Source organism: Drosophila erecta, unplaced genomic scaffold (assembly GCF_003286155.1).
Source record: "Drosophila erecta strain 14021-0224.00,06,07 unplaced genomic scaffold, DereRS2 tig00000021-arrow-pilon, whole genome shotgun sequence".
In the NCBI taxonomy this organism is placed as follows: Eukaryota; Metazoa; Arthropoda; class Insecta; order Diptera; family Drosophilidae; genus Drosophila; species Drosophila erecta.
In genome coordinates this window covers 24,482,788-24,510,756 of record NW_020825198.1, presented here as the reverse complement: position 1 = coordinate 24,510,756, position 27,969 = coordinate 24,482,788, and the positions used below count along the sequence as shown (strand labels likewise).

The following is a 27,969-nucleotide window of genomic DNA, read 5'->3' as shown; positions in this document are numbered from 1 at the left end:
AAAAAAAAGATTCATTTTTGATTTTCCTGCCACCATTTTAAAATATTTTTCCGTTACTCCCAATAGCTGTGTAAAAGTAAGCTGATTATAGAGGAAATCGACTTAGCATCGGCAGCTAGCTCTTCGACAGCTAGCTGAGTTCGAATTCGAACTGGAAAGATTCATACATATTAAATCTGCCTGCCAACGCATTCCCCCACATCCAAACAACGCCTATATCTGGTTAATAGAACCTTTAGGAGACGAGAACAGTAACGTTAACAAATGTGCATTCATTTTGGCAACGTGTCTAAACATATATGTAATTAGCGCCGATAATGACGCTATGGTCTCATCAATGTCCTCAAGCGACGTAAAACCATCGACGGACCATCACCTATTGTACATACAATAACCTCTCATCTTAACCGTTGCCAGCGAATGTGATTACCATGATGTTATTTCATCTTATGCCCCCAACTCTGAATGCTATTTTACTGAGAAACTGAATAACTAAAAAAGGTCAATAAAAATATAAATATTTATTATATATAATATATATAATTATATGTTGGTAAATTCCATAAGTCAAAAAAAATATAATTTTTATTAACTGAATAATTACAACACTTTATTTTTGGAAACCACCGACCTTCTTAATTTAAGTCTCAAACTGAACTCATCTTATTGATCTAGATTGATTAACCTTCAAGCCTCGGGTTCGAGCTTATCAAATATGGGCTTTGGTTTTTAGGATTAGAGAGAGAGCTTTGGAGTGATCTGCATTTCTCTTGGATTCAAGTGCATTCGCTCTTGGATACAAGTGCTCTTAGATTCTTAAGATTTTGTTTATTTGAATTTAAAACTTTTGTTTTCGAGTTTGCGAGTCCGAACTTTGAACCCCCAACCATTGACTTTGGCCTGTCCTCAGGTCGTTAAAATTGGATACGTCATTATATTGTTTTCGTTTTTACATTTTTACATTTTACATTTTGATTTACATTGGGTTCTGGTGTCGAATTTTCTTCGTTTTGTTTAGAATATTTTACAATAAGTTTCTTAGGGATACTCTTGGACTTACATACTAGGTACAAGATTAAACTTATTATCATAACACCGAAAGTTATAAAGCATATAATTTGGAATATATTGTAGTGTTTTACATAATCGTTTATTAATTCCTTTATTAGTAAATGGGATATTGGTTCTAATCTTGTAACATTATTTGTAATGTAAATTGCTTGTGTAAAATCTGCTAGATTGTTTGAAATTATGAATTCATCAATTTGGATTGTACAATTTTTAATTTTTACAATGTTATTTCCTGATATTACAATTTGTTGTTAGTGCAATCTTGATTGATAGCTTTTTCTGGTATCTGGTATTTTTCTCTTACGTTGAATATTTCTGGAGTTGTTTCAAATGTCAATTTCGTATTTCTGTGTTCTGTTTTTGCTATATTACAGATTTCGCATTCATTAATGATATTCTGGATTAATTTTTGGCTTTCTGGGAAATAGTATTCTTCTTTAAACCAGTTAGTGGTTTTTTCTATTCCTGGGTGGAGAACTTTTTTATGCCTTTTCAATATTAAGTCTTTAAATTCGGCGTAGGTTAAGATATCTATTAGTTTTTTGGTACATTTTAGTAATTTAGTAAAACTATTAGGGCTTACGATTTCAGTGTATTCCCTCTGGAAAATCAGAAAATCTTCGTTGTTAGGGAAGTAAAAAGCGCTGTTCTTAGTGCACAAATATTCCTTAATGATTTTTTTGGCGACTTCAACTGTCATTTCTTTACAGATTATCTTGATTTTTAAGTTTTGAAAATAATGGCTCACATTGGTAGTGTCGTTGTTACCTTTTTCTAGTTCTAGCTGTCTAGAAAAATAATTAAGTGGTCTTTCGGTTATTGATATGTAATTTAAATTATCTTCACTCGCGCTGTGGACTGTTGCGTTTGCGCTATCTGCGACTTCACCTAGCATGGCTTCTTCGATTTTTGTGCGGGAAAGGGCGTCGGCTACATGGTTTTCTTTGCCCGGAAAATATTTAATTTTATAATCGAATTCGTTCATGTTTGGCTCTTTAATATTATTAAGCCATGGAAAATTTGTGATTGCATTAGTTTTATTTGGATTGGGTTTGATGCCGTTTGTGGTTACAATATGTCCCAGGAATTCGGTTTCCTTCTTCATGAACTCACCTTTTTAATTTTAAGTTAGCATCCCCGAGTTTCCCAAAGACTTTCCTTAGAGATAGAATGTGTTCCTCCAATGAAGTGGAGTAAATTTTATAATTATTATTATAAATGATATATATGATATTATATCATCCAGGTATACTAAGCAGTCCTTGTAGATCAAATCTTCCACAAGATTGTTCATACATCTCTGAAATGTTGCAGGGGCATTTTTCAAACCAAAAGGCATGCGTGCATATTCGTATTGCCCGTAGTTGGTTGAAAAAGCTGTTTACGCAATGGAATTTTTATCCATTTGGATTTGATGAAAACCCTTGGCTAGATCAATCGTTGTAAAATATTGGCATCGTCTGATTTATCCAATATTTTATCAATTCTAGGAACGGGGAATTTGTCGTTGACAGTTATTTCATATAACCTAACCTAAACTTATAGTCCACTACTAACCTTAATTTCTGTTTCCCAGAGGCGTCTGCCTTCTTAGGGACCACCCAAATGCGAGAACAATAAGGTGACTTCGATTGGCGATTGTTCTATCATTTCAGTAATTTGTTTGTTGACTTCTTGGGTAACGCTTTGGGGGTATTTATGAGGATTTCGGTAAACTGGATCTTCGTGTTGAGTTTGGATAACATGTTTAATGGTACTTGTGAAGGTCAAATTTTCTCCTTCTTTGTACTGAATGTCTCTATATTCGTATAGGACCTTCTTTAAACGTTCGACTTCCTCTACATTTAAATGTTCGAGTCTGTATTCTTTACATTCGCGTAATTCGTTATTTATCGCGAAGTTGACTATATCTTTGTCAACTGACTTTGGATCAAAGAGTCTTTCATCAATGTCCATTGTGTTAATGTTTATCTTTGGAGCGAGGCATTTTGCTGATGCGGTCTCCTCCTTTTGCTTAAGCTTGGGCTTAAGGCATTTTGCGGGTGCGGTTTCGACTTTTTCTTCTTCGTACCTCAATTTGTAGGTTCTTCAGCCTAGGGTTACGGTTTCCTTTTCGTAGTCAATTTTTGCTTTCGTTTTGCTGATTCGTTTTCCCGCGTTTCTTGAGTTTCCGAGGCAGTCTGATGAAAATTTACATCCATCTTCATTTGACCACTCTGACTTTCCCGTTGTCTTTTTATCGGCCTATTATTGTTCACATTTGAAGTTGAAGGTTGAAAATTGAGAGGATTGTTTTGTCTGCCTTGAGTTAAATCCCTTCTAAAAGTGTAATAATTTCCCCTCCGATCGGGAGGTATAGGACGAGTCATGTATTAATTTTGATTGGTCATAAATTGATTTGGGGTTTGCATGTTTATATTTTGATTCGTTACAGCGTAGTGAGTGCCACAACTATTATATCTGCTGTTAAAGTATCTTTGATTATTGTTTTGATTCATATTTCCTCTGTCCTTTTGCTTATGCCTGTCTTATTTATTAAAGTATTGATTTTCGGGGTTACCGTCATATAGACCTAACTCCATCGAGACTTGTTTTAATTTAGCAATAGTATCAATGTCCTTACGCGCTAGTGACAGGTACATTATATCTGGCAATTTTCGATCTATTGTAGTTTTAATCGGTCTTTTTAACATTTCAGTGTAGTTTAACTTATCGATAGGGCTATTTTCTAATTCTAGTTTGTCAAAAATATTCCAGTATTGTAATTATAATTTTTCTATAAACTTACTTATTGGACCGGGGTGTTATTTCTTCCAGTTTTCTCACTAGGGTTACGTATGGTCTATGGTTCTTGAATGATGTTGCCAGTGTTGCTTTAATTTCCATCCATGTCGTTGCTCTTGCTTGTATTACAACTTCCAGTGCTGAATCCGTGATCAGGCGTTTTACCGCTCCATATATTAGTTTGGCAAATATCTTTTTGTCTTTTGAATTTCGCGGCTATGTACAAAGCGCTACAGAGCTCGTATCTGACAATACTATACATAATTTGAAAGGTCTTGACATAACCTACAAAACGACGCTATTATTAGTTTGTATGATTAGTTTGGATATTGCGTTCAACAGTTATAGACGTGTAAACATGGAGTTCACTAACGCCGAAATTCGCGCTATTTTAAAGTTTTCCTTCGTTAAAGACAAATCCGCTAGAGAAACGTTCCGTGAGATTAATGGTGTTTTGGGGGATGGTACTCTATCACTTCGAACCGCGGAGGAATGGTTTCGACGATTCAGAGCCAGTGAAAACGACACCATGGATAAGCCAGCCGGCGGAAGACCTGTGACGACAAATACCGATCAAATCATGGAATACATCGAGTTAGACCGGCATGTGGCATCTCGTGACATCGCCCAGGAGATGAGAGTTAGTCACCAAACCATTTTAAACCATCTGCAGAAGGCTGGATACAAAAAAAAGCTTGATGTTTGGGTGCCGCATGATTTGTCCGAGTTCTTCGCAAATAAGGAGGGGGGCTTCTACGAGGGAGGTATTATGAAGTTGCCGTCTAGATGGAAACAGATTATCGAACAAAACGGCGCATATTTGAACTAAATCCGATCACTGTAACACTTTTTATAAAGCATTGAATAAAGAACAAAAAAGCGGAAGGGAGATATTTGCCAACCTATTATATAGTGACATATCCATAAGTCCCTTAGACATGAGCACATGCCTACTTATTTACTACCCTATACCTCAAAATTGTAAATCAGCATACCCCATATTACCCTTTATGCACTCAGCCCTAGATGAGAATGAACTCGTCAGCAGAATCCCAGAACCAAAGCCAAGCGGAAAAACCCCAAGTAATACGAATACAGGATGTTATTTAAACAAATCACCCATTGGTAGACTAAACATTCTTTGCCTAATTGTCAAGTTCCCACGTTCAAAGTTCGGACTCGCAAACTCGAAAACAAAAGTTTTAAATTTCAAATAAACAAAATCTTAAGAATCTAAGAGTACTTGTATCCAAGAGCGAACGCACTTGAATCCAAGAGAAATGCAGATAACTCCAAAGCTCTCTCCCTAATCCTAAAAATCCAAAGTCCATATATGAAAAGCTCGAACCCGAGGCTGAACGTTAATCAATCTAGATGAAATAAGAGAGTTCAGTTTGAGACTTAAATTAAGAAGGTCGGTGTTCTCCAAAAATAAAGTGTTGTAATTATTCAGTTAAATAAAAATTATATTTTTTTGACTTATGGAAATTACCAACATATAATTGGCGCAGTCGGTAGGATCATCATTAAATACGAAGTCCTTTAGTACGGTACCGGTCATTTACAGGATATGCTATACAACTTGCTAACCTGACCAGCGAATTAAAACAGTGATTTCAAAATTAAATGGATCCGCAAAAGAATCTACGTGCGTGTAGATTTCATAATAAAAAAATCCCGTGTGGTCAGATAAACTCTGCAAACTAATCAAAAATCCCGTGCTGTCAGAATCAAAATTCTATAAAAATTGTTCTGTGGGTTTAAATAAACCAAATCACAAAAATTCTGTGCATCAAAAAAATCAACAAACAAATTACAATATGGCAGTTCCACAACTCTCCGAAAACCACCTGAATCAACTATTGGGCCAGATCAAAGAACTACACTACTACGATGGCACACCTGGCAAATTATCTGGATTCGTCAACCAGGTCGAACAATTACTTAACCTATACCCCACCCAAGATGCTAGACAGGCACATGTAATAATAGGTTGGCAAATTGGCTTTTTTGCTCTTTATTCAATGCTTTATAAAAAGTGTTACAGTGATCGGATTTAGTTCAAATATGCGCCGTTTTGTTCGATAATCTGTTTCCATCTAGACGGCAACTTCATAATACCTCCCTCGTAGAAGCCCCCCTCCTTATTTGCGAAGAACTCGGACAGCCACTTTTCACAAGCCTCTTTTGAGTTCAACTTTACACCACCAAGGGCATTCGCCATGGACAGGAACAGGTGGTAATCACTTGGCGCTATGTCCGGGCTATATGGTGGATGCGATAAAACCTCCCATCTGAGCTCCCGTAGCTTCTGACGAGTCATCAACGAAGTGTGTGGTCTGTCGTTGTCCTGGTGGAACACTACACCCTTCCTGTTGGCCTATTCTGGACGCTTCTGGTCGATCGCCTGCTTCAAGCGGTCCAGTTGTTCGCAGTAGATGGTAGAATTAAGCGTCTGGCCATATGGGAGCAGCTCATAGTGGATGATTCCCTTCCAATCCCACCAAACACACAGCAAAACCTTCCTGGCCGTCAATCCCGGCTTGGCCACTGTTTGGGACGATTCACCGGCCTTCGACCACGACCGTTTTCGCTTGATATTGTCGTATGTGATCCATTTTTCGTCGCCAGTCACCATCCGCTTCAAGAATGGGTCGAGTTCGTTCCGTTTCAGCAGCATATCGCAGGCGTTGATTCGGTCCAGAAGGTTTTTTTGCGTCAAATCATGCGGCACCCAAACATCAAGCTTTTTTTTGTATCCAGCCTTCTGCAGATGGTTTAAAATGATTTGGTGACTAACTCCCATCTCCTGGGCGATGTCACGAGATGCCACATGCCGGTCTAACTCGATGTATTCCATGATTTGATCGGTATCTGTCGTCACAGGTCTTCCGCCGGCTGGCTTATCCATGGTGTCGTTTTCACCGGCTCTGAATCGTCGAAACCATTCCTCCGCGGTTCGAAGTGATAGAGTACCATCCCCCAAAACACCATTAATCTCATGGAACGTTTCTCTAGCGGATTTGCCTCTAACGAAGGAAAACTTTAAAATAGCGCGAGTTTCGGCGTTAGTGAACTCCATGTTTACACGTCTATAACTGTTGAACGCAATAACCAAACTAATCATGCATAGCGTCGTTTTGTAGGTTATGTCAAGACCTTTCAAATTATGTATAGTATTGCCAGCTCTGTAGCGCTTTGGAAGGGAGATATTTGCGGAAAGGGAGATATTTGCCAAACTAATATAATATGTATTACATTATATTATATTTCGTCTATTGTCATCAAAGCCAGGGGTGTGCTTTGATGGAATTGGTGATTGAATTTGATGATTTTTGCATGACCAAAACCTTATTCATTTCGCCGTCCGAATCTTGAGTATGGATCATGAAGAGTCCACAATACGGAGATCACTCGATCGCATTGAATCAGTTAAAAAAAACTTTTTACTATTTGCCTTATTGGGATGCAAACCTTATAGAAGTAGACTATTAGTAGACAAGTAGTAGTATATTATTCTAGTAGATTAATGTAAATTAATGTATCTTCCCTTTTATTCTTATTATTATTATGATAGTTCTGACCTTTTTGATTTAAGTAGATTCACTAGTAATTACGTACTCCTAATTTTAAATCACTGTGATCTATCTATGAGTTGCATGATTTCTACGGTGTAGAAACTATGACTGACTATGGACTTTATCTTATACTTTATAATTGTGACTCTTCTCCACTCTTAAAGTGATCATTACTAACTTTTTTAGCACAATATTAGATCTTATATATTAAATCCTTTACTTGTGCAGTACAAAGGTATACTAGATTCGTTGAAAAGTATGTAACAGGCAGAAGGAAGCGTTTTCAATTCAATAAAAAGTCAGGCTCACTAGCCGAGTTGATCTAGCCATGTCCGTATGAACGTCGAGATCTCAGGAACTATACAAGCTAGAACGTAAAGATTAGTTGTAGAGATATATACGCAGCGCATGCCTGTTTCCTGATGCTGCAACGCCCACAAACCGACCAATACTGCCAGACCCATGCCTTTAGGAGGTGTGCGAACAAAATTAATTGTTTTTAAAGGGTGGCAAACGTTTTTTTATTAAAATTATATATTTTTAAGACGTGCGAAAACAAAAATTAAATGTTTTTAGGGGGGTGAAAAATTAAAAACCAAATTTAATGGGTGGCAAAACGTTTTTTACATTTAATAATTCGTTTTAGAATACAGGCAAACGCTTAATTCTCTGATAGGACCCATACTATCTTTAATGTCGTATGTTTTCTAAATTAAAAACAAAAGTTTTTATTTTCAAAAATTTTCGAAATTTTGTATCTCTAAAACTGGACTTAGCCAAATAAACTAATTGTTGCGGAAAATTAGCGAACCCTCGTGTACTTATGTACACAGATGATGTTAAATATGGGCATTGCCTGACATTCGGACTTACAATCCGATTTAGACAGTCTTAACTTATTCAACTTAAATGGCTCTAAATGTAAACTAATGACTGTTTGTCGTGTCAAGTGCGGTGCACTTTGGACAGAATTACTTGTGCTGAATAACTAGGTTCTCTGATTGTCCCAATACTTACATTTTCTTATAATATGTCGTTCATATTGACGATAGCCAGTAGTGTGCTTGGTTTCATGTAAAGGGGGCCAAAGGAATTTGATGATCCTTAAATAACTAAAGTAATTTTTATTTAATTTTTATTCAAAACTTTGTTGCAAAGATTATATGTATAAACTGAAACCGAATTATGAACAGGTAAAAATTACTAGAGCTACGCACTGCAACAAGTGCCGTGTCAGCATTTTGCGCTCTCCTTCCATGTAGATAACATCGTAGACTAAAGATATATTATCTTGTATTGTTATACGGATAGACGGACAGGACCAGTTCGATTTGACTATTGATCCTGATCAAGAATATAAGTTAACTGGAGTCATTTACATATTGCTTATGCCCTTAGTTTAATGCAAGCGCATCGGAACTTTTGAGAGAAGAGCTAAGCTTTGCTGAGGAACGTAGGGTAAAGATAATAGATCTATTCTGTAATAGGCAGTCGATATTTGGAGATCAAAAGCGTTGGTCAAATTCGTCTCATTAAGTGCAGACCGCACTAAATCTAACTAAATCTAAAACCTACGATGTCAAAGGGAGACAACTAAATCTCAAACGCACGATATCAAAAGGAGAAACACAACAGCTGGAGCATACCTACTCAAACAGCGATAAAAATACAAAAAGCACTATTTTAAATCATCACTCAAGTTGTGAGTACAACGCCCCTTGATTAATTATTAAAAAATAAAATAAAAATTTTCATACACACGTGAAGGTTATTAAAGGTTATAAATAACACATTGATGAGTGTCAGTGATAAAGAGATAGACGACTTAATATCAAGTTGGAATAGAATATTAAAAGAGACTAGCCAATTAGATACCGCAAGCAAAAGAAACGCGAAAACAGAAAAGAAAAAAAGCGAAATGGAGTTATCAGCGAATCAACTGAAAGCAATAGTAGAAAGTGCCGTTGCTGGCGCGCTTGCAAGTCAAAAAGAATTATTTGACAAAGAGTTACAAGCGATTAATGAGCGCATAGCTAAATTTACAGTGAACACCCCACGCTACAAAGAAGAAAAAATTGAAGCAGACATTGGGACAAGTGTCTTAATAAAGGGGAAGGTAGTACATAAAGATAATTTACGTTAGGATTATTATTTTCTTTGTCTAATTCCGTAATTTATACTTTAGTAGTGTCAATTTGCCAAGAGTTTACCCACCTAAACATTTGTTAAGGTTAGACAACTACCACAAACTTTCAGTACAATATAAAGAATCGTCAACTCCTTAGGTACAGCCTAAAAGTAAATGTTGAACGACCGTCTCTTATGATTTCAAAAACTTTAAATTCAAGTAACAGGAACCTTTCGACTCAAAAATTAAGCAGCAAAACAGCAATAGACATTACAAATAAAAAGCACAGCTTACAGAAGAATATCTGAGAATAAAAAACAAAAACCCATTAGTGTTATTAATGGCTTTCTTCACCCCATTTCTATATCATAATAAAAAACAAATTTAATCAACGAGCGTTGTACATTATTTTATATTATCACTATTGTTAACTATCAACGTACTTGCAGTGCATATCTTTTGTATTCTATAATAATTTAAACAAAGCGTTAAAGAAAGCTCTTAAATCCTACTGGCATAAACGACATATCCGATTGCGGCAACCTGAGAGAACAAATCGACAACTCAATCACCAAAATACATTGAGCTCTCCGCCACCAACTACTCTATCCAACGTGCGCATTGTAACGACACTACAAGACCACCAAGGCAAACGTCAAACAAAGCACGGATCGCCAGGATTCCCGTTCATCATCAACCGTATAATTTGAGAAGACTGAGGACAGCCTTCATCCTAGTAGGTGAGGAGTTAACTGGAGTCATTTACATATTGCTTATGCCCTTAGTTTAATGCAAGCGCATCGGAGCTTTTGAGAGAAGAGCTAAGCTTTGCTGAGGAACGTAGGGTAAAGATAATAGATCTATTCTGTAATAGGCAGTCGATATTTGGAGATCAAAAGCGTCGGTCATCGCCACGCACAAACATACAAATTCGTCTCATTAAGTGCAGACCGCACAAATTCTATTATAATTGTATACAAATAAAAATATACAAAAACTTCTAACGATAATTTATATATGCTTTTTATGTCTGTCTATTACTACTACTACCTACTGTTACATACTTTTCAACGAATCTAGTATACCCTATTACTCTACGAGTAACGGGTATAAAAATGTTATGTAGAAACTCTTCAATTATATGAGAGTAAATAAAATTTATTATTCGGCGTACTAAAATTGTTAGAGCATCGCCCAGGTTCATAGTCACAAGACCATAATCCTTGTTAAACAGAATTTAACAGAATTGGTTTCTAAAAGTAGCCTGAGAATTTACTTTCTTGCAATTAAAGACTTACAAAAAATATTATAAAACTTGTGACGCTCACAAATTGGCCAAAACTGTCAAGCCCACACTTTTGAAATATGAAAACTTGTATTAATATGCCAAAAGTATATTTCTATTGATTTTCTATTTCTGTATACTCCTATGCTAACAGAATTTTGAAAATTCATTTTATTTAGAAAAAATAACGGGCTTTAAGATGCAGCTCTAAGGTGCTGCAATTCATTGTATAACCAACTGTCGCACTTAAATCTTTTTCATGTCAAAGTTACCAGAGCAATCGGCTTGTATGTTTACTACCATTACAAATAGTATTCAAAAAAATAGATTAAATATATTTCTTACCCGGAAATGCAGTACCATATTAGTGCAAATAAAATATGTATAAGTAGAGTCAATCACATACTGCTGACCGGGGAGACACTCGACGACTTACTTAATCTATTTATTTTAAATAATATATTTTTTCTTGCTTTACAGACCAATAAAATCTGAAAAACTACCAGAAACAAAAAGAGCTAAAATGGAATTATCATATGAGACAAATGAAGAACGGGAAAAGGATCAACATTTAAAAGATCAAAATGATGCTTACTTTAAGTATCGCGATGACATAAAAAATTTAATGAAGAAAAAAGACATTGATATACTTTTAAAGTTTAATAATCAACAACCTATCTCTGGCGACTCAGAAAAGTTAATGGATCAAACTGCAGATTTACTGACATTTGGTGCTATTGAATCATGTTCTCAATGCAACAGCTCTCAGTTCATTTTTAATAAATCTGGTTATATATGTAACGGAAATCTTTCCGAGTGGACCAAATGTAATAAACTGTTAGCAAAGCCAACAAGATCGGCATGCAAAGTGCCAAAAGAACTTAAAGCAGCATATAATTTTTTGAAGACGGTGTCCAAAATTCCATCTACACGGATTTTTAATAATTTTTCTCCCAGTAAAACCACTTTTTCTAGAAATCTTTTGAAAACTAAAAAAAACGATGATGATTCGGATAGGTACGTATTGAAAATATTCTCTAAGAAATAATTTACGTGTGTGAATAAAGAAAACTGACAAAAGTTTATATTTTTATACCCGTTTCTCGTAGAGTAAAATTCTCATAAGTAGATTTGTTTAAAAGTACGTAATATAACCTTTTACGCTTATGGCGTGAGAGATCACAGATTGGCGTGACAGATTACCTGATGATAGAATTTCTCATCTTTGATTAAGCTAAGATATATTGACTGTCGGCACACTGCAGCCGCTGATATTTCATTCGCCGACGTTTAGTAGCTGCCATTGCTGCCGTTGGTATCGACTCGACGTTGGTTGTTATTTTGGCTCGACGCTGTTGCTGGTGATTTAGCAGCTACATTGTTTTAGCTACTTGAACTTATGTTGGCGAGATCTGTTCCCCACAGATCATTAGGCCTTAAATATTGTTTCGACGATGTCCTGCGTTTCCAGATTCGCAAGGGGTTTCGAAAGGCTTTTGCTTGACATTTTGTTCCAAATGAATATGATTATTATTCTATAATAATAATATTATATAATATAATTATATATTTCTATAATAATATAATTATTGCCTTTTGGAGTACGGTCGTTGTTACGTGGAAGTCCCCATCTATTGCGTTAACTTTGCTGACGACATCATTGAGTTTTTGAAGAGATTCGTGTTCTGAGTCAGTTTGGTGTTGATTTGTACTTGCTGGTGGCTATTCTTTGCCAAGTTGCTTTCCGAAAGATGACATCCCAGTTTCCAGGCTGATCCTAGCCAATCGATGGACCGTTATACGCTATATCCATTCTGTAGCGTAGTTGTCATTCCTCGCTGGCTATCTGGTCGATGGCTTGGTGTATTCTTCCTAGGTCGATGAGGATGCCCAGTTTGAACACGCTATTGGTCCTCCAGACAGTGCTATGCAGTGGTGGAACAATGGTTAAATATACCCAAATATATATCAAAGATAGCATTCTCTCTCCCGTTACTCATAGAGTAAAAGGGTATACTAAGTTCGTTGAAAAGTAGGTAACAGGCAGAAGGAAGCGTTTCCGATTATATAAAGCCAACTGGCCATGTCCGTCTGTCCGTCTTGTCAGGAACTACAAAAGCTAGAATGTTGAAATTAAGCATGCAGCTTCCAGAGACATACATAGACGCAGCGAACGTCCAAGCTAACGCTACAAGCCGGCCAAAACGGTCACGGCCACACTTTTGGAAAAATTGTATTTAATTTTTAAATTATATTCGCAATTTTTGGGAAAAGTTCCGTATTTTTGAATGTTGGATAGTGCTTCTTATACAGCGGTATACTTCCATGATGTTGCAATGGAATTTTTCAACCTGACCGTTGACCTCGCTTTTCTGAGTGGCTAAAGTACAATTCGAGTTCGAAAATAATTCAGGACTGTGGGACATAATAACCCCCTAGTCAAATTTTGAAAATGTATCATTGCAACTTATAATAGATATAATATATATGTATTTGTTTCCTATCTGAAAACATATTAATGTGTAATATCGCACAGGGGTAAATGGAATTTGGGGTCGGCTGTAACGCTGGTGTCTATCGAACTTATGAAATTTACAGGTAAGGCTGACGGCAGAGTACGCGCGAGAAGCGAAGCGATAATATGGGGCGAGAACGAGCGATAAATTGGATTGTGTATCATACATACCCAACATGTGGGTTTTCACACGTATACTGATAATTGGAGTTTCAACATAGGTTATTAAGTTTGTAGATTCCTGAAGGCCGAAATGTATTGTGGATAGGTGGTTGAGATACGTTGAGACCCACTGTATTGAACTTTCCGGCTTATAAATCAACACGCAATTGTACTCTTTGATATGAGATTTCCAACGTTAATTGGCGTTAAAGTTCTATGCCCTAAAGCAACCGTTAAGGGCTGATGATCGGTGTAAGTTTTGGTAGATGCCGGACCATATATGTATCTAGATATGATCGGAGATTGTCCGAAACCCAAACTATCACTGGCATTTCCTTATCATTTGTGGCGTAACTTTCTTCTGTTCGATTTAACGAACTAGAGAAGCACGCGATTGGTCGGTCCTTATTAGTTTCTACTTGAGCGAGAACTTCTCCGATGGCGAAGTTTGACGCATCAGTATTTAGATCGAAAGGTTTTAAAAAATCAATAGCTCAGATGACGAGTGGAGTTTGGTTTTTTCTTTGTCGAAGACAATACGGGTTGGACAGTGGCTTTCATAATCGCTGAAACATATGAACCACATGGAAAATGAAGAAACTCGTATTTTTCCGTTTAGCGTAGAAAATGAGGTGATAGAAATGTTTACTTCTGACATGAAAATCGGATAAAATGATTATGTCCGGTCAAGGGTGGTAATAGGGTGTGTGCTCTAGTGATGGCGATTAAAAGCTTAAAGTCAATTACCATGTTGTATTGGTTTTCTCCGTTCGATGAAGGTTTTTTCTGAACAAGCCAAATCCGGGGAAATTTACGGGCTTTTTGATGGGCTCATTATTCTATCCCGCAAAAGTCCTTAAATTGGTTTATCCTCTTCCCCTCTCATGTTGCTAGGGTAGAGATAATTTTTGGTGTACTCCGGGTCTGCGGTGCTCGTACGAATCTCAGCCGTTACACTAGTGTGCACGGCGCCTCGATGCGAAAGTGGCTCGAAAATTGAGAAAATTTGCAGCGCAAGTTTATATCGAAATGTCGCCATGCACACAAACCGCCCAAAACTGCCACTGGTTTTTTGTTATGTTCTTAAATTAAATATATCGTAAAATGGTATACTAGATTTGTTGAAAAGTATATATATTCTTAATCAGGATCAATAGCCGAGTCAAACTGGTCCGTGTGTCCGTCTGTCTGTCCGTCCGTCTGAACGTCGAGATCGGGAACTATAAGAGCTAGAAAGTTGAGATAAAGCATGCAGATTCCAGAGACATAGACGCAGCTCAAGTTTTTTAAATTATGTTGCCACGCCCACTGTAACGACCACAAACCGCAAAATTTTAAAATTGTTTTGATATTTCTTTCTTTTTTTTAATTTCTTTCGATTTGCCACAAAAGTTTTTTCCACGCCCACTCTTAGGCCCACAAACCGCCCATGACTGTCACGCCCACACTTAACAAAATATTATCTTTTATTTCCTATTATTTTAATCGCTAAGTTGTGCCCATGTTCAAAAATAATGTTGAAATTTCTCGTTTATACTTCCACTAGCCGAATAACGGGTATCTGATAGTCGGGGAACTCGGCTATAGCATTCTCTCTTGTTTTATTTGAAGTCTTAAGAGAATGGTTAAAGGTTTTTGAATGTTTACATAGTCCTTCATGAACAGCATAGCCTGTCATGCTTAAAAACAACGTAGTTATTTTAAGGTTTTTGGTATTGGTTCTTTTATGATCGCTTTTGTTTTATAGATTTCAGTTTCTACTCTTTTCTAAACCCATTCTAATACATTTTTAGTACACTAGCTACACTCGCATTCAACGATGAATATGTGCTTATGTTCCCAAAAAAAAAAACGATGTTTGGTAGTTACAGCTTCCAAGGCAGGATACTGCTTATTCCTTTTATACTGGCTTGTTCACATACTTCAAGGAACCTATAACTTTTTCAAAAAATTTCGGTATTTTCTTTATTATTCTTCCGAGGTATCTAATATTAGTATTTCCAAGTTATACATTTTAAGCCCCACAAACCAGGCTCAGTCAATAATGATTAAAACCTCGGTCAATTTAAGGTTGAAAGAAAAAAACATTGTAACACTGAATGTCCCATGTTCTAAGAAAAAAAAATAGTTTGGCAATTATGGATGAAAGTTATGACTGCTTAGATACACATAACAACATAATTGTATTACTTTCGCATTCAAATCTTATTATTTTTCGGTTTTGAAGGCGGCAAATTATAAGGTTTTTTTTTTAAATTTTACTTCTGAGCGGTCTTTTACTTATAGTACAATAGCTTTAAGAGATTCACCCTTTTCATTTATTCTTTTACTAATTTAACCATTTATTTATATTGTTTTATTTTGTTGTATATTGTTTTGTATAATTAATATTTTTCTTCCTTTTCATTTCAGGCCAAAAATACATCGTATAAGTCCCCCATTAAGCAATTTAAAGTTTTCGATTATAGGCTTGAAGGACAAGCACAAAGAGCTAAGAAGGCGAATAGAAAAATTGGGCGGAATATTTGAACTTAAAATATCGGAAAACACGATAGCAATAATATCAACAGAATTAGAAATACAAAAAAAATCTATACGTATGAAGTCAGCAGAGGAGCTCGGAATACATGTTGTACCCATTGAATTTTTAGATTTTGTTGAAGCTGATAAAGAAGGAGCCATTAATTATATAAATAGCACAAGTATTTGTAGTTGGGGAACAGATCCAAAATCTAGAATTCCAAAGGAAAGAACAAAAAGTTTAAAGTCAAAAAGTATATATACAAAATCCATGCCAGAATCACGGACATTTAAAGTAAAAGATGGCCTAGCTGTTGATCCGGACAGTGGGCTCGAGGACATCGCCCATGTGTACGTGGAGGAAAAAAATAAATACAATATTGTGCTTGGCTTGACTGACATTCAGCGAAATAAAAACTCGTACTACAAATTGCAAATTTTAAAAGCGGATAAAACGGAAAAGTAAGTATTTTCATTTCAAAATCACTTGTGTATTTTTCCAAAAAAAACCTAGAAGTTTCACTATGATTAAATTAAGTTCGCTTTCGTCGTACAGGTTACATAAGCAAGCTCTCAAGTAATATTAATTGGCTTAAAAAAATGAATGTGTGATATATAGAAATTTACAAGACTAATAAGAAAATGGAAAAAAAAATCCTGATCAACAATTTATATACTTTATATATGGTCGGAAACACTTCCTTCTACCAGTTACATAATTTTCAACGAATCTGGTATACCCTTTTAGTCTTGTAACGGTAATAATTAAGGTTTAAAGGGAAAGAATTTGCATTTTTGTAGCATATTGTATGGTTCTGTGCCGCTTTCTTGCGCTTTAATTTTTTCAAAATTTTTCAATTCTATAAAAGTTTTTAGGTAATTTGAAAAAAGGAAGTAAAATGGATTGTCGGGTGTTGAAGTTCTTAGATTTATTTATTGTAAACACACAATTTGCAACAACGTAAACTCGTCTGTGCAATAATACCTCTCTCTCTCTCTCTTGTACTAGCGTTTGCACATTTGGCTTCGCGTTCTGCTGTTCGCTCTGCAATAAAGATATGCGCATCGATGCTAATTATCGATGTAACCAATTAAAATAAAATTAATTTGAAAATCGCTACGTGATAAAACGTCTACTTGTTCTTAAAAATATTAAGTAATAAAAGGCCTATTATCTTTACATTTTTTGATTTGTGCATAAAAATTACCAAATCATTCAAAACTGTTTAAACTTCGAATATAATTAAAATATTTATCTGCAACATACAAAAGAAGTTAAATGCAGGCCAAATTAAAAGTAGTTCCCGGTAATTAAGAAAATTGCAATAGATAAGTTAGTAGTCATTTTGGGCGGGTACGAAGCCAAGTAACGAACGGCTGCCGCTTTTTTTCTTTGCGCTCAGCTTCCCGATAAAACCAAATACCGGTTTGCTGTAATGGCTGCTGAAGTCTGGAAACATTACCGCTGATGCAAACAGGATGACATTTATAAGGCACAAAGCGACTGCATATAGAGTGAATCGTTTAGTTCGTCGAGCTCACCATACATTTTGTGTTACGAGTCCGTTCTTCATGTGAGGTTAAAGCTGATCGATAATCTTCAGGAAACATTTAACGAAATTCTCAACGTGCCGAAAGAACCATCAACCTTTGCTGACGGCACTTATCCGTGTAATTGAGGACCGTCGCTGCCCCCTCTTGAGCACACAATATTCGCTGGTGGCTATGCTAATTGGTTATATACTCGATACTCGTAGAGTAAAGGCAAAGACGCTAGAATAATAAGAATAGAATAGAAGAATAACGCCATACGATTTTTTTGCACACGATATTTTCGTGCTGTCTCTAGAGCTGGCTCCAGGCTCTCTCGAATTTTTGTTCAGAGTCAGAGAGAGAGCGCTCTAGAGCCAGCAGCTCTCTTGTACGCATAAGCGACAGCCGACTTGTGCGCTGGTCCTGCCTCGAGAATTCAATTTTGCAATAGACAGGTTTTTCTTCTTTTTTTTTACTATAAATAAAAGTAGTAGTTTTTTAACTATTTAGTATATTTATTAGTACAAATTTCTAGTATACAAGTAAAAAAATATGCATACTTATGTAAATGACCAATTTCAGTATTTAAAATAAAAATATTATTTTGTTGAATGTTTTTGTTATATTCTAATTTGATATTTTTAAAAACCTCGTAATTTTGGATGGATAAAAAGGCGCGCCAAATGTATTGCTTATTCTTTTAGTTTCTCTTAATCCGTTTGCTTAAAGCTGACAAATCTTCTCATCGATCTCATCGTTTGCTTATATTTTTCCAAAGTTTTATAATATATCCGTATTTATATTCAATAAAAGTTAATATATAAGTTCAGTTGTAAACGGTAGCTAATTCGAGCGATTTTACCTAACGAATATAAAAAAAAATTCTTAAAAAAAATAATAGTTACGGCATCAATTTTTAAATAATTTTTTATTAGATCATATTACAACGAAATTGACCAAAACAATTAACAAATTCGTTTCTTAGATCAAAATTGATTTCGGACTGAAAATCGTCTTCTAACAGAACTACGCACACATGCACACTTTATTCCTTACTGTTTTCACTCACACAAGCAAGTTAATTATATTTTTAGATTTATATGCTCTCAATTTTACACGAGCGGAAAGAGAACAATTCTTGCCGCCACCAAAAAAGTGTCACTTGGTAGCGATGGTCGATGCGAAGAATTACCCAAGACTGATTTCCTTGTTAGGAAATTCGTTGTACAAGTTAAATAAAAGATTATTTATTTATTTTAAAAGAATGTTATTGGGACCAGAGGTCCGGATTTATTTGCACAAAAATTGGAACTAAATCTGAATTACAAGTTTGGGTGATATTTCTGCCCCAGCGACGGACTGGCTCTGCCTGCGTCGGTGTCAACTCCGTCGCTACCTCTGCCTGCGTCGGTGCTGTTGGCTGCCGTCAGCACTCCCACGGGAAGCCCTCCAGACGCTGATCTTACATCTTTTGGTTATTGCAACTGCAAGGCCGGATGCGTGTACAAGCTTTCGCTGTTTGTGGTTCCAAATTCTTTTGGTGTTAACTCCTCCACCTTTAAAATCGAGTGTCCCCACTCGTTGTGGTCGTTGATCTCTTTGTCATTTTGGTGGTTCGGTTGATATGGAAGTTTGTAACCTTCTTAATCAAAATACGACAATATTACGACGATTCCTGTGATTATGACGCAGCTCATCAGAATATCGGCTGCGTGGGAGGTCGTCTCTAGCAGCTCTACGGTTTAAGTATTATTGACATTAAGTTCCTTGACCAATTCTAGTGATAGTTTCTCTTCTAGATTTTTAATTGTCATCTCGGTTTGGAGGATTGCCGGCATAGGTTGATGGTGTACGGTGTACTTGTTGGTGAAGACTTTCTATTGTGGTAAAATCTAATTACATTTTTGTTTTCTATTTTATTGACATATAGCCCAATTTTTATTGGTTTAATTAGAATTTCTTCGCATAGCTTGATATCGGTTACAGGGGTTTTTACAATAAAGAGTAACATTGGTCTGTTACTTGCTATGCAAGTTGATCTTACTTCTTGTATCTAATATTCTTTAAACTTAATTGATCTCCTGGTCTCCTAGGATTTGAGGATTGCTAATGTCTGCTTTTGCCAATTGTATGGCCTGATCGAGATTAAGAATTTCCTCTTTAAGCATTTTAATTTGAAACATTAATGTAGGCTAGTATCCCTTTTGAGTGTCTCCATATTTTACGCTTATTGGGCAGAGTGGTTTTATTTATTTTGTCAGTATTAAGAACAACCTGGTTATTGTTGTTAGTTAGAGCTACATTTATTTTTTCTTGAATTATTTCCAAATCTCTGCTATCTGGGGATCCAGACAGCCATTTCCAAGCACTACCTATTAGATATTTTCTTTTCCTTATACTCCTGACTTTCAAGCTGTTGATTAGGTTTTAAGCAATCCTGATATCCTCTGTTATGAAGGGTAGAATTGGGTCGTAAGTTTTTAATTTTACTAAGACTCTGTGATTAATTTTATCAATGGTATTTTCTTATTCCCCTATGTCAATAATATGGATCAATCTAAAGATCCCTGTTTGAGCCTTGGCTAGTCCTGTAGTCAGTGTCACAATGTCCGAATTAGTGTACTACGCTATGTGTACGTCCACAGCACACACAGTGAGAAGGGCTCTGTAAATGAGGGAGTTTAATTTCAAATGAGTTTTTTATAAATAATTTATATTTAATAATTTATATTTCTATTTTATTTAATATACATAATTTCCCGCTTTCTGCTAGTACTGTAGTGTTTATGTTTTCCTTGACAATGTCTTTTTTGTATCTGACTGACAACTTGGTGCCTACTCTTTTATTGTTTTGTACGAATATCTCTTGTCCAGGATAATATTTTTTTATCTGATCTCTACTTTTATTATGGTAAAAAAATCTTTATCCTGCGTGAATTGGATTTTCTCCGAAATATTCTGTCTTTCCGTCTGGAGTCAAGTGATACTTTTCTGCCAAAGAATAAATAGACCGGTTTCCTGTATGTGGTTGAGTGTATTGAATAATTATACTTGACGACTGATCTTTCTAAAGAACGACCCCTTGAACCTTCTCTAATGAACTATCCAATTTCTCGGCCTTTTGGCATCTAATAATTTCTGTAAGAGTTGAATGAATAGAAAGCGTTCTATCTCACCGTTGTCTGAACTGTTGTAGGGTAGTGCTTTATAGACCTTTATATTGAACTGGTCTTGCAGCATCCGCATAATGGGACCTGATATAAGGGATTTTTCGTTATCTATTATCACTATTTCTGGAATACCGAAGTTTAATAATGTTTCTTTCCAGGGTTGCTTAATGTCTTGGGTTGCTCGGGAATTGACAATGTGCGAATTTAGAAAATTTATATATTGCTGTGAGGACCACTTGTTTACATGTGAGGTAAAAGTCGACGTAAATAATTTGCCCTGGGTATTGTGGCATTGGTGTGCTTTGTAGGTCTAGCTTAATTGGGTGTCTTTCGTATTTTTATTCTTTGCAGGTCTGACATTCCTTCGTTATTTTCATGATTATAGCCCTCATTTGTAGAAAATATACTTTTTCTAACAGCTGCTGTATGTTTTCGCTGCTGTTGCGGTTGCTCCTATGTTCCGATGTAATTGCGTTTTCTTGGTCATTTTCGTCTGTCAGGTCTTTAACTATTTTATTAGAGAATCTGGTTTTGTAATTATTAAAAAGTGGATAAATTTCTTGATGTTTTCTCGTCGGTACAGACGGATTTAGCCTTCCTCTTAGAAGCGGATGTGGGATTTTTTATCCCAAAGATAGCCGTATTTGATTTTTAAAAAAATGTATTGTTTCTTTTGCCATAGGTATAAGTCTTTCGGGAGAGCTGAAACTACTGTGCACGGTATCTGTCATTGTATTTAGTTGTCCATGCGTTTGCAAGGGAGGTCTACTCAATGCATCGGCAACCACGTTTGCCTCGCCAGTTTTGTGCAAAAGTTCGTGGGTGTATTCTTTTAAAATTGCTTTCCATCTTTTCATTTGGTCGTTACTGCTTTTTGGATAAGAGACTCATGATCTGTGAATATCTTTACATTGGTTGGACCATACAAAAAATTCGGAGGAGCTTGTATTGACCAAATTATGGCCAGCATTTCTTTCTTGTTTGGTTCGTTACTTTCTTCTGCCTTATTTAAGGTTCTAGAAATAAACATTATTGGTTTGTCCTCCTGAGCTAATACGGTTCCTATGGCATAATCTGAAGCATGACCACCCATGGAATTCTTTACTATAATCTAGATAAACAAGAATGACTTCTTTGGAAGCGAGATTTTGTTTAAGCTTATTGGATGCTTCCCTAGCGTTTTCGTCGAGGTAGATTAGCGTTCTGCTTGAGGATTTTTTTGAAATACGTCCTCGGCCCTCTTCCCCTCTTAAAAGGCCTGTAAGGGGCTTTGCGATTTTCGCAAAATCTTTGATGAAGAGACGGTAAAACCCTGACAGTCCTAAAAAGATCCCTGAGGGTCTTTGGCTCGGGAAATTCTACGATGGCCCTGACTTTTTCGGGATTATTTTTTTTTCCAGTATCGACCACTAAAAACCCTAAGAATTCAACTTCTTATTTAAAGAATTCGCATTTGTCAAGCTGAACTCGCATATTTCCTTTTTAAATAAAAAATGTTAAATATTAACTTGATGTCTTTTAGATGGTTTTCCTAATTTTTGCTAAAGATGATGATGTCATCTATGTATACGGAACACCTAATCTCTAAATGTTCTCTAAGGATATCGTCCAGCGTCCGTTGAAAAATTGATGGGGCATTTTTGAGGCCAAACGGTAAGTTGCCGTTCAGGCCCCTAATGAAGGTGTCAAGTGCCTTGTCCCTGTAGGGACAAAGAGATCTCTTGATTCTTTTCCCATTTCCATGCAAGTAATTTTATTCAAAATAAGGGATAGGTGGTATAAACTTGCTGGTGGAAATCTGCTGTGGTTTGATTTCCTTGCACCAGCGATTTCATTAGGTATTCTAGTGTTGTCACTTCCCGCTTATCTGCGTAGTGTGCTGTCAAACATTTTGTGATAGCTGTCCAATTTAGTGGGGTGTTGTAAGACTCCAGGAGTGAGTCTGCGTTGCCTACAATTTTGTTCCTGATAACGTTAAGAATTCCGTAATACCTGCAATATTCTCTCTGCGCTTTTTCTCCATGAATTAAATTCTCCTGCTTGCCCAGAAAATTCCCTTAAACAATTAACTATATTTGGGATTCGGTCTAATTCACTCATATTACCATTCTTGATATTGACTGCCTGATCAAGTAGTGGTGCAGTGTCTGAGATTAATTTTTGGGTCAAAATTGCCTCCACTATTTCATGAATTTGATCTTGCATATTGGCTACGTTAAGGGCTTGGTGTACTTCGGGGCTTGTGTTAGTATTAAGTATTATTTTATATTTTCGAAGTATTTTTCTTATAGATTTCGTATGTTTTTCAAATATATATATATTTTTTTTAATGTAATTTTTGTTAAAACAATTGTATGTTTTATAATTTCGAGGTATTTCTCGTGTATTCTTATTTTTTCCTTTTAATTTTTTCCCTTAATTAACTTACAGTATAAAATACATCCTGGGCCGGTTTTTGGTATTCTTCCTTTTTGCTCCTGGGGGCTACTAGGGTACTTTCGTAACACTCCCGTCCAGTCGTCTGCGGCGACAGCCTTCAGGCCGATGTAAGTGAGTGCTTTCTTTGCAGGATCCGTCCCACGGTGATATTGGCAGCCAATTGGGTGCTCTTACAGATTTGTTGTTTTTTTTTCCAAGTTCGCGGGCCAGGGCAGCTTTTGGGGTGCTCTTATAGGTATTTTGCTTTTGCGATTTCGCGTACCGTAACCAGAGCAGCCTAAGGGTTGCACTTACGGCTTTTTTTTGTTGGGCGCCAGTTAAATTAAAGATAATTTATTTTTTTTAAAAGAATGTTATTCGGACCAGAAATCCGGATTTATTTGCACAAAAATTGGAACTAAATCTTAATTACAAGTTTGGTTGGTATTTTTGCCCCAGCTCAGTCGCTGACTCTGCCTTCGTCGGTGCCAACTCCGTCGCTACCTCTTCCTGCGCCGGTGCTGTTGGCTGCCGTCAGCGCTCCCACGGGAAGCCCTCCAGATGCTGATCTTGCATCTTTCGGTTATTGTACCTGAGAGGTAATTAAAAGTTCGAAGAACTGTGGAATTGCACTGAGTTTAGCTAAAGGATGTGTAAGTGACTGAACAAATATACCATGTAGATATGTACCATATTCATTTGAGGCAGATGTATTGTCGAAATGAAGGCAGGGAGGAAATTCGGACGATCCCTTTAAATTAAAAAAAGGCATTAATTAATTGGGATTTTCATAAAAAGGCACTTCTACAACGATTAAGATAAATTTAATAATATTCAGAGTTTTGTTTCAGAAATATGGAACGTGAATTTAAGTATTTTGAGTACTCGACTAGCCTGTTTTTAGTGTTTCAGGGGTTTTTCAGGCTTGATGCAGAAGTTGATGACACAAAATTTCGAAGAAAGAGTTTAATATTTCATAAAACAGTTTAAGGATAGCAGCTGGCTGCTTCTTTGAGCCTAAAAAGAACCAGTCAACGGCAGGAAAATAAATATTTATGTTACAAAAGTCCGGTTTTTGTAAACAACGATAGCATTCCGACGATGTATCAGGTGCCATCACTACAGAAGCAGATGCTTTTAAAAGTATTTCAAATGCTGGGCGTAAGGCGTTTTCCGGTTTAGAGAGTGGGAAAATAATCTTTCTTTATGTCCCTACAAATAAGGTATATTTATTTACGTTAAACGGAAAGGTACATTTATTTATATTAAATTTTAATTGTAAAATAAAGTATCTTACTCTGATACAGTGATATCTAACTCTGATAAACTTTTAAATTCAGTTGGCTTAGCAGATCTTCAATTTATTTATTATAAACATGCCAACTTCAAAAAAACAATTATGCTTAACGGCACCTCAGCTGTGCAAGTTTTTCGATCCTAATATAATACTATAATACTGTAATAGACTACATTCATTCAAAAATCACTACATAAATCGTCGTCATATTCTAAATGGCAATATAACAGCTTATTCGACAACAGCTTTCAGACATTAATAATTTAAAACCATTTCCTATCAATCGGTGTAGTTTTTCTACCTACAAATGTACTATGGATCCGATCCCTATTCGGCTTCTTAGTGCTTCCTAGCTGGGGAATAAAAACTTTGAAAATATAACAGCAATACAGCATAAGTAAAGGAATGCAAGAATTTTAATCGGTTCTTTAGTATTTTTAACTAAACTAAATATTTTTTGTATTATCCAGTTTACTTTTAAAAGCTTAAAAAAATTCTTAAAATTATTTTTTTTACTAATAAATTAACTTATTTATCTTTATTACAGATATTGGATTTTTCGTTCATGGGGCCGAATCGGAACAAATATTGGAAGCTCAAAACTTGAAGAATTCGATACAAGCGAATCTGCGATAAGAAAATTCAAAGAAGTATATACAGATAAAACTGGAAACCAATACGAGCAACGAGATAACTTCGTAAAAATTACTGGTCGAATGTACCCAATCGAAATTCAGTATGGTGACGACCAAAAGTTGGTAAATCCCAATTGCCATTTTATAAACTCCAATTTAGAGATTTCTGTGCAAAATTTAATGAAGCTGATTTTTGATGTTGACTCAATGAAGAAAACATTGATGGAATTCCATATTGACATGGATAAAATGCCGCTGGGGAAGCTAAGTGCCCATCAAATTCAATCTGCTTACAGAGTAGTGACCGAAATTTTTAATGTATTAGAATGCGGTTCCAATACTGCAAAACTTATTGATGCAACAAATAGGTTTTATACGTTAATTCCCCATAATTTTGGTGTTCAATCACCAACATTAATTGAAACACATCAACAAATTGAAGATTTGCGACAAATGCTTGATTCATTAGCTGAGATAGAGGTTGCGTACAGTTTAATCGAAAGCGAAGATGGATCTGATACTTGTAATCAGTTAGATAAACATTACGCACAAATAAAAACTCAGTTGGTGCCCCTAGACAAAAATAGTGAAGAATTTTCAATTCTTAACAAGTACGTAAAAAATACTCACGCACCAACCCACAAATCTTATGATCTAGAAATTGTTGATGTATTTAAAGTATCTCGCCAAGGAGAAGCAAGGCGTTTTAAACCATTCAAGAAGCTACATAACCGAAAATTGTTATGGCATGGATCTCGTTTAACTAATTTTGTTGGTATATTATCCCATGGTTTAAAAATTGCTCCCCCAGAAGCGCCCCCAACAGGTTATATGTTCGGAAAAGGAATTTATTTTGCTGATATGGTTTCAAAATCTGCAAATTATTGTTGCACAAGTCAACAAAACTCTACTGGATTAATGCTTCTATCTGAAGTTGCCTTAGGAGATATGATAGAATGCACCTCAGCAAAATATATTAATAAACTATCAAATAATAAACATAGTTGTTTCGGTCGTGGTCGCACAATGCCAGATCCTACTAAGAGCTATATAAGAAGTGATGGGGTTGAAATTCCTTATGGAGAAACCATTACCGACGACCATTTTAAGTCTTCGTTATTATATAACGAGTATATAGTATATGACGTTGCGCAGGTCAATATTCAATATTTGTTTCGTATGGAATTCAAGTATATATATTAATTGGCTTAAAATAGTTTAAGTGAGAATAATTTTAATAAAATTTTTATTATGATGAACTAACTTTCAAATGTATTCTTTCGGCCCAGCAAACCTTTTACAAAGGATTAACATAAGCCTTTTAAGTTCTACTTAGCTTTATATTTTAATGTGGAACCTACAAAGTTAACCTCGTTTGTTTCGATTACAGATGCATATGCCATTCATTTCTCTTTCCATTTTCTCGGTTAAATATTTAATTTGTGTAACGTTTTAAAATTCTTGACATTGTTTGATTATACTATTAAATGTTGTGCTTATAAACGCGGAGTCTTTGTCTGCTTTAATTTCCTTTGGTTTTCCCATGTCGTTACAAATTCTAGTAAGGGCTCGTTTTGCCTCTAACCAATCTCTACTGTTTGTTTTAATAAGTGAAGTGAATTTTGAATATACGTATATACAAGATAAATACTGTTCGTTGTCAATGGCATAAAAATCAATAACATAAATTTCTCGTGGGTTATTTGTCTGGAGTTATTTCGAAAGCAAGTTTTGTTGGTCCATGTTCTGTGTTTGCAAGGTTACAGATTTTCGTAATCATTGATAATGTCTTGAATTAGTTTATTATAATCGGGAAAATAGTGAGTTTCTTTAAATAATCGTATCATTTTCTCAGTACCAGGGTGTAAAAATTTAGAATGTTGAGTAATAATGAATTCTTTAAATTCAGGATAAGATTTTATGTCTTTTAACATTATGATACTTTTCAGAATTTTCACGTTATTTTTTTAATGGTTTCTCGATATGCTTTTGAAAAACTAAAAAGTCTTTATCGTTTTCCAGGTAAATAACACTGTTATTATTTAAGAAGTATTTAATGAGGATATCTGTTGCCTTTGTCAGGGTCATGTTAGTGTATTTGATGGCCAGTTTTGTTTTGGAAAAGTATTTCGTTGTCTCTACTTGCTCTACGGTATCTTTAATAAATTCTATTTGTCTTGCAAAATAGTTTATTAGTTTTTCTATAATTTCAATGTAGGTTTCGTTGCTTTCTGATGAACTGTGTATTGTTGCTGCTGTTGAAATATTTTCTTCTTCGTCTACCGTGTTTTCTTTAATTTTGACGAGAGATAAAGCGTCTGCTACATGGTTAAGTTTACCTTCTAAATATTTGATTTTGAAATTATATTCACTAAGTCTAATTCGTCAACGTTGTAGTTTCATGTTAGGTTCTTTACTATTATTTAGCCAAACAAGTGGTTTGTGATCGCTCAAAATCTCAAAGGGGACTGCATATAGATATGGGCGTAAATATTTGGTTGCCCAAACGATTGCTAGTAGTTCTTTTTCAATAGTGGTATAATTTTGTTCATGATCATTTAATGTTCTGCTTGCAAAGCTTACTGGTTTATTGTCTTGCGATAACACGGCTCCTATGGCGAAATTGCTAGCGTCAGTAGTGACTTAAAATCAAAATTGGGTCGTTCATTATGAGTGTTTTCAATTTTTCAAATGATTTATTGTATTCTTCGCTTCTTATGTCTATTTTTGCTCCTTTTCTTAGAAATATTGTCAGAGGTTTTGCAATCTTTGCAAAATCTGGAATGAACTTACGGTAATATCCGCATAAGCCTAAGAAAGATTTAATTTCTTTTGGTATCTTTGGGAGAGAAAATTTTTCGATTGCTTTAACT

General features: G+C 35.6%; 1 protein-coding gene across 2 annotated transcripts in view; it reads left to right on the top strand.

Moving 5' to 3' along the window:
- Window positions 1-26,338, top strand: part of LOC26526708 (poly [ADP-ribose] polymerase) — a 40,543-nt gene extending 14,205 nt beyond the window's left edge. Inside the window, exons 4-6 of one of the 2 annotated variants that reach the window (XM_026976387.1) lie at window positions 11,327-11,863; window positions 15,936-16,505; window positions 25,009-26,338. In XM_026976387.1, the coding sequence (XP_026832188.1) occupies window positions 11,327-11,863; window positions 15,936-16,505; window positions 25,009-26,299 (2,398 nt within the window). In that variant the 3' untranslated portion in view covers window positions 26,300-26,338. The remainder of the gene's footprint in view (window positions 1-11,326; window positions 11,864-15,935; window positions 16,506-25,008) is intronic. The other variant, XM_026976388.1, reaches the window with a different exon arrangement.
- Window positions 26,339-27,969: the final 1,631 nt, after the last annotated feature.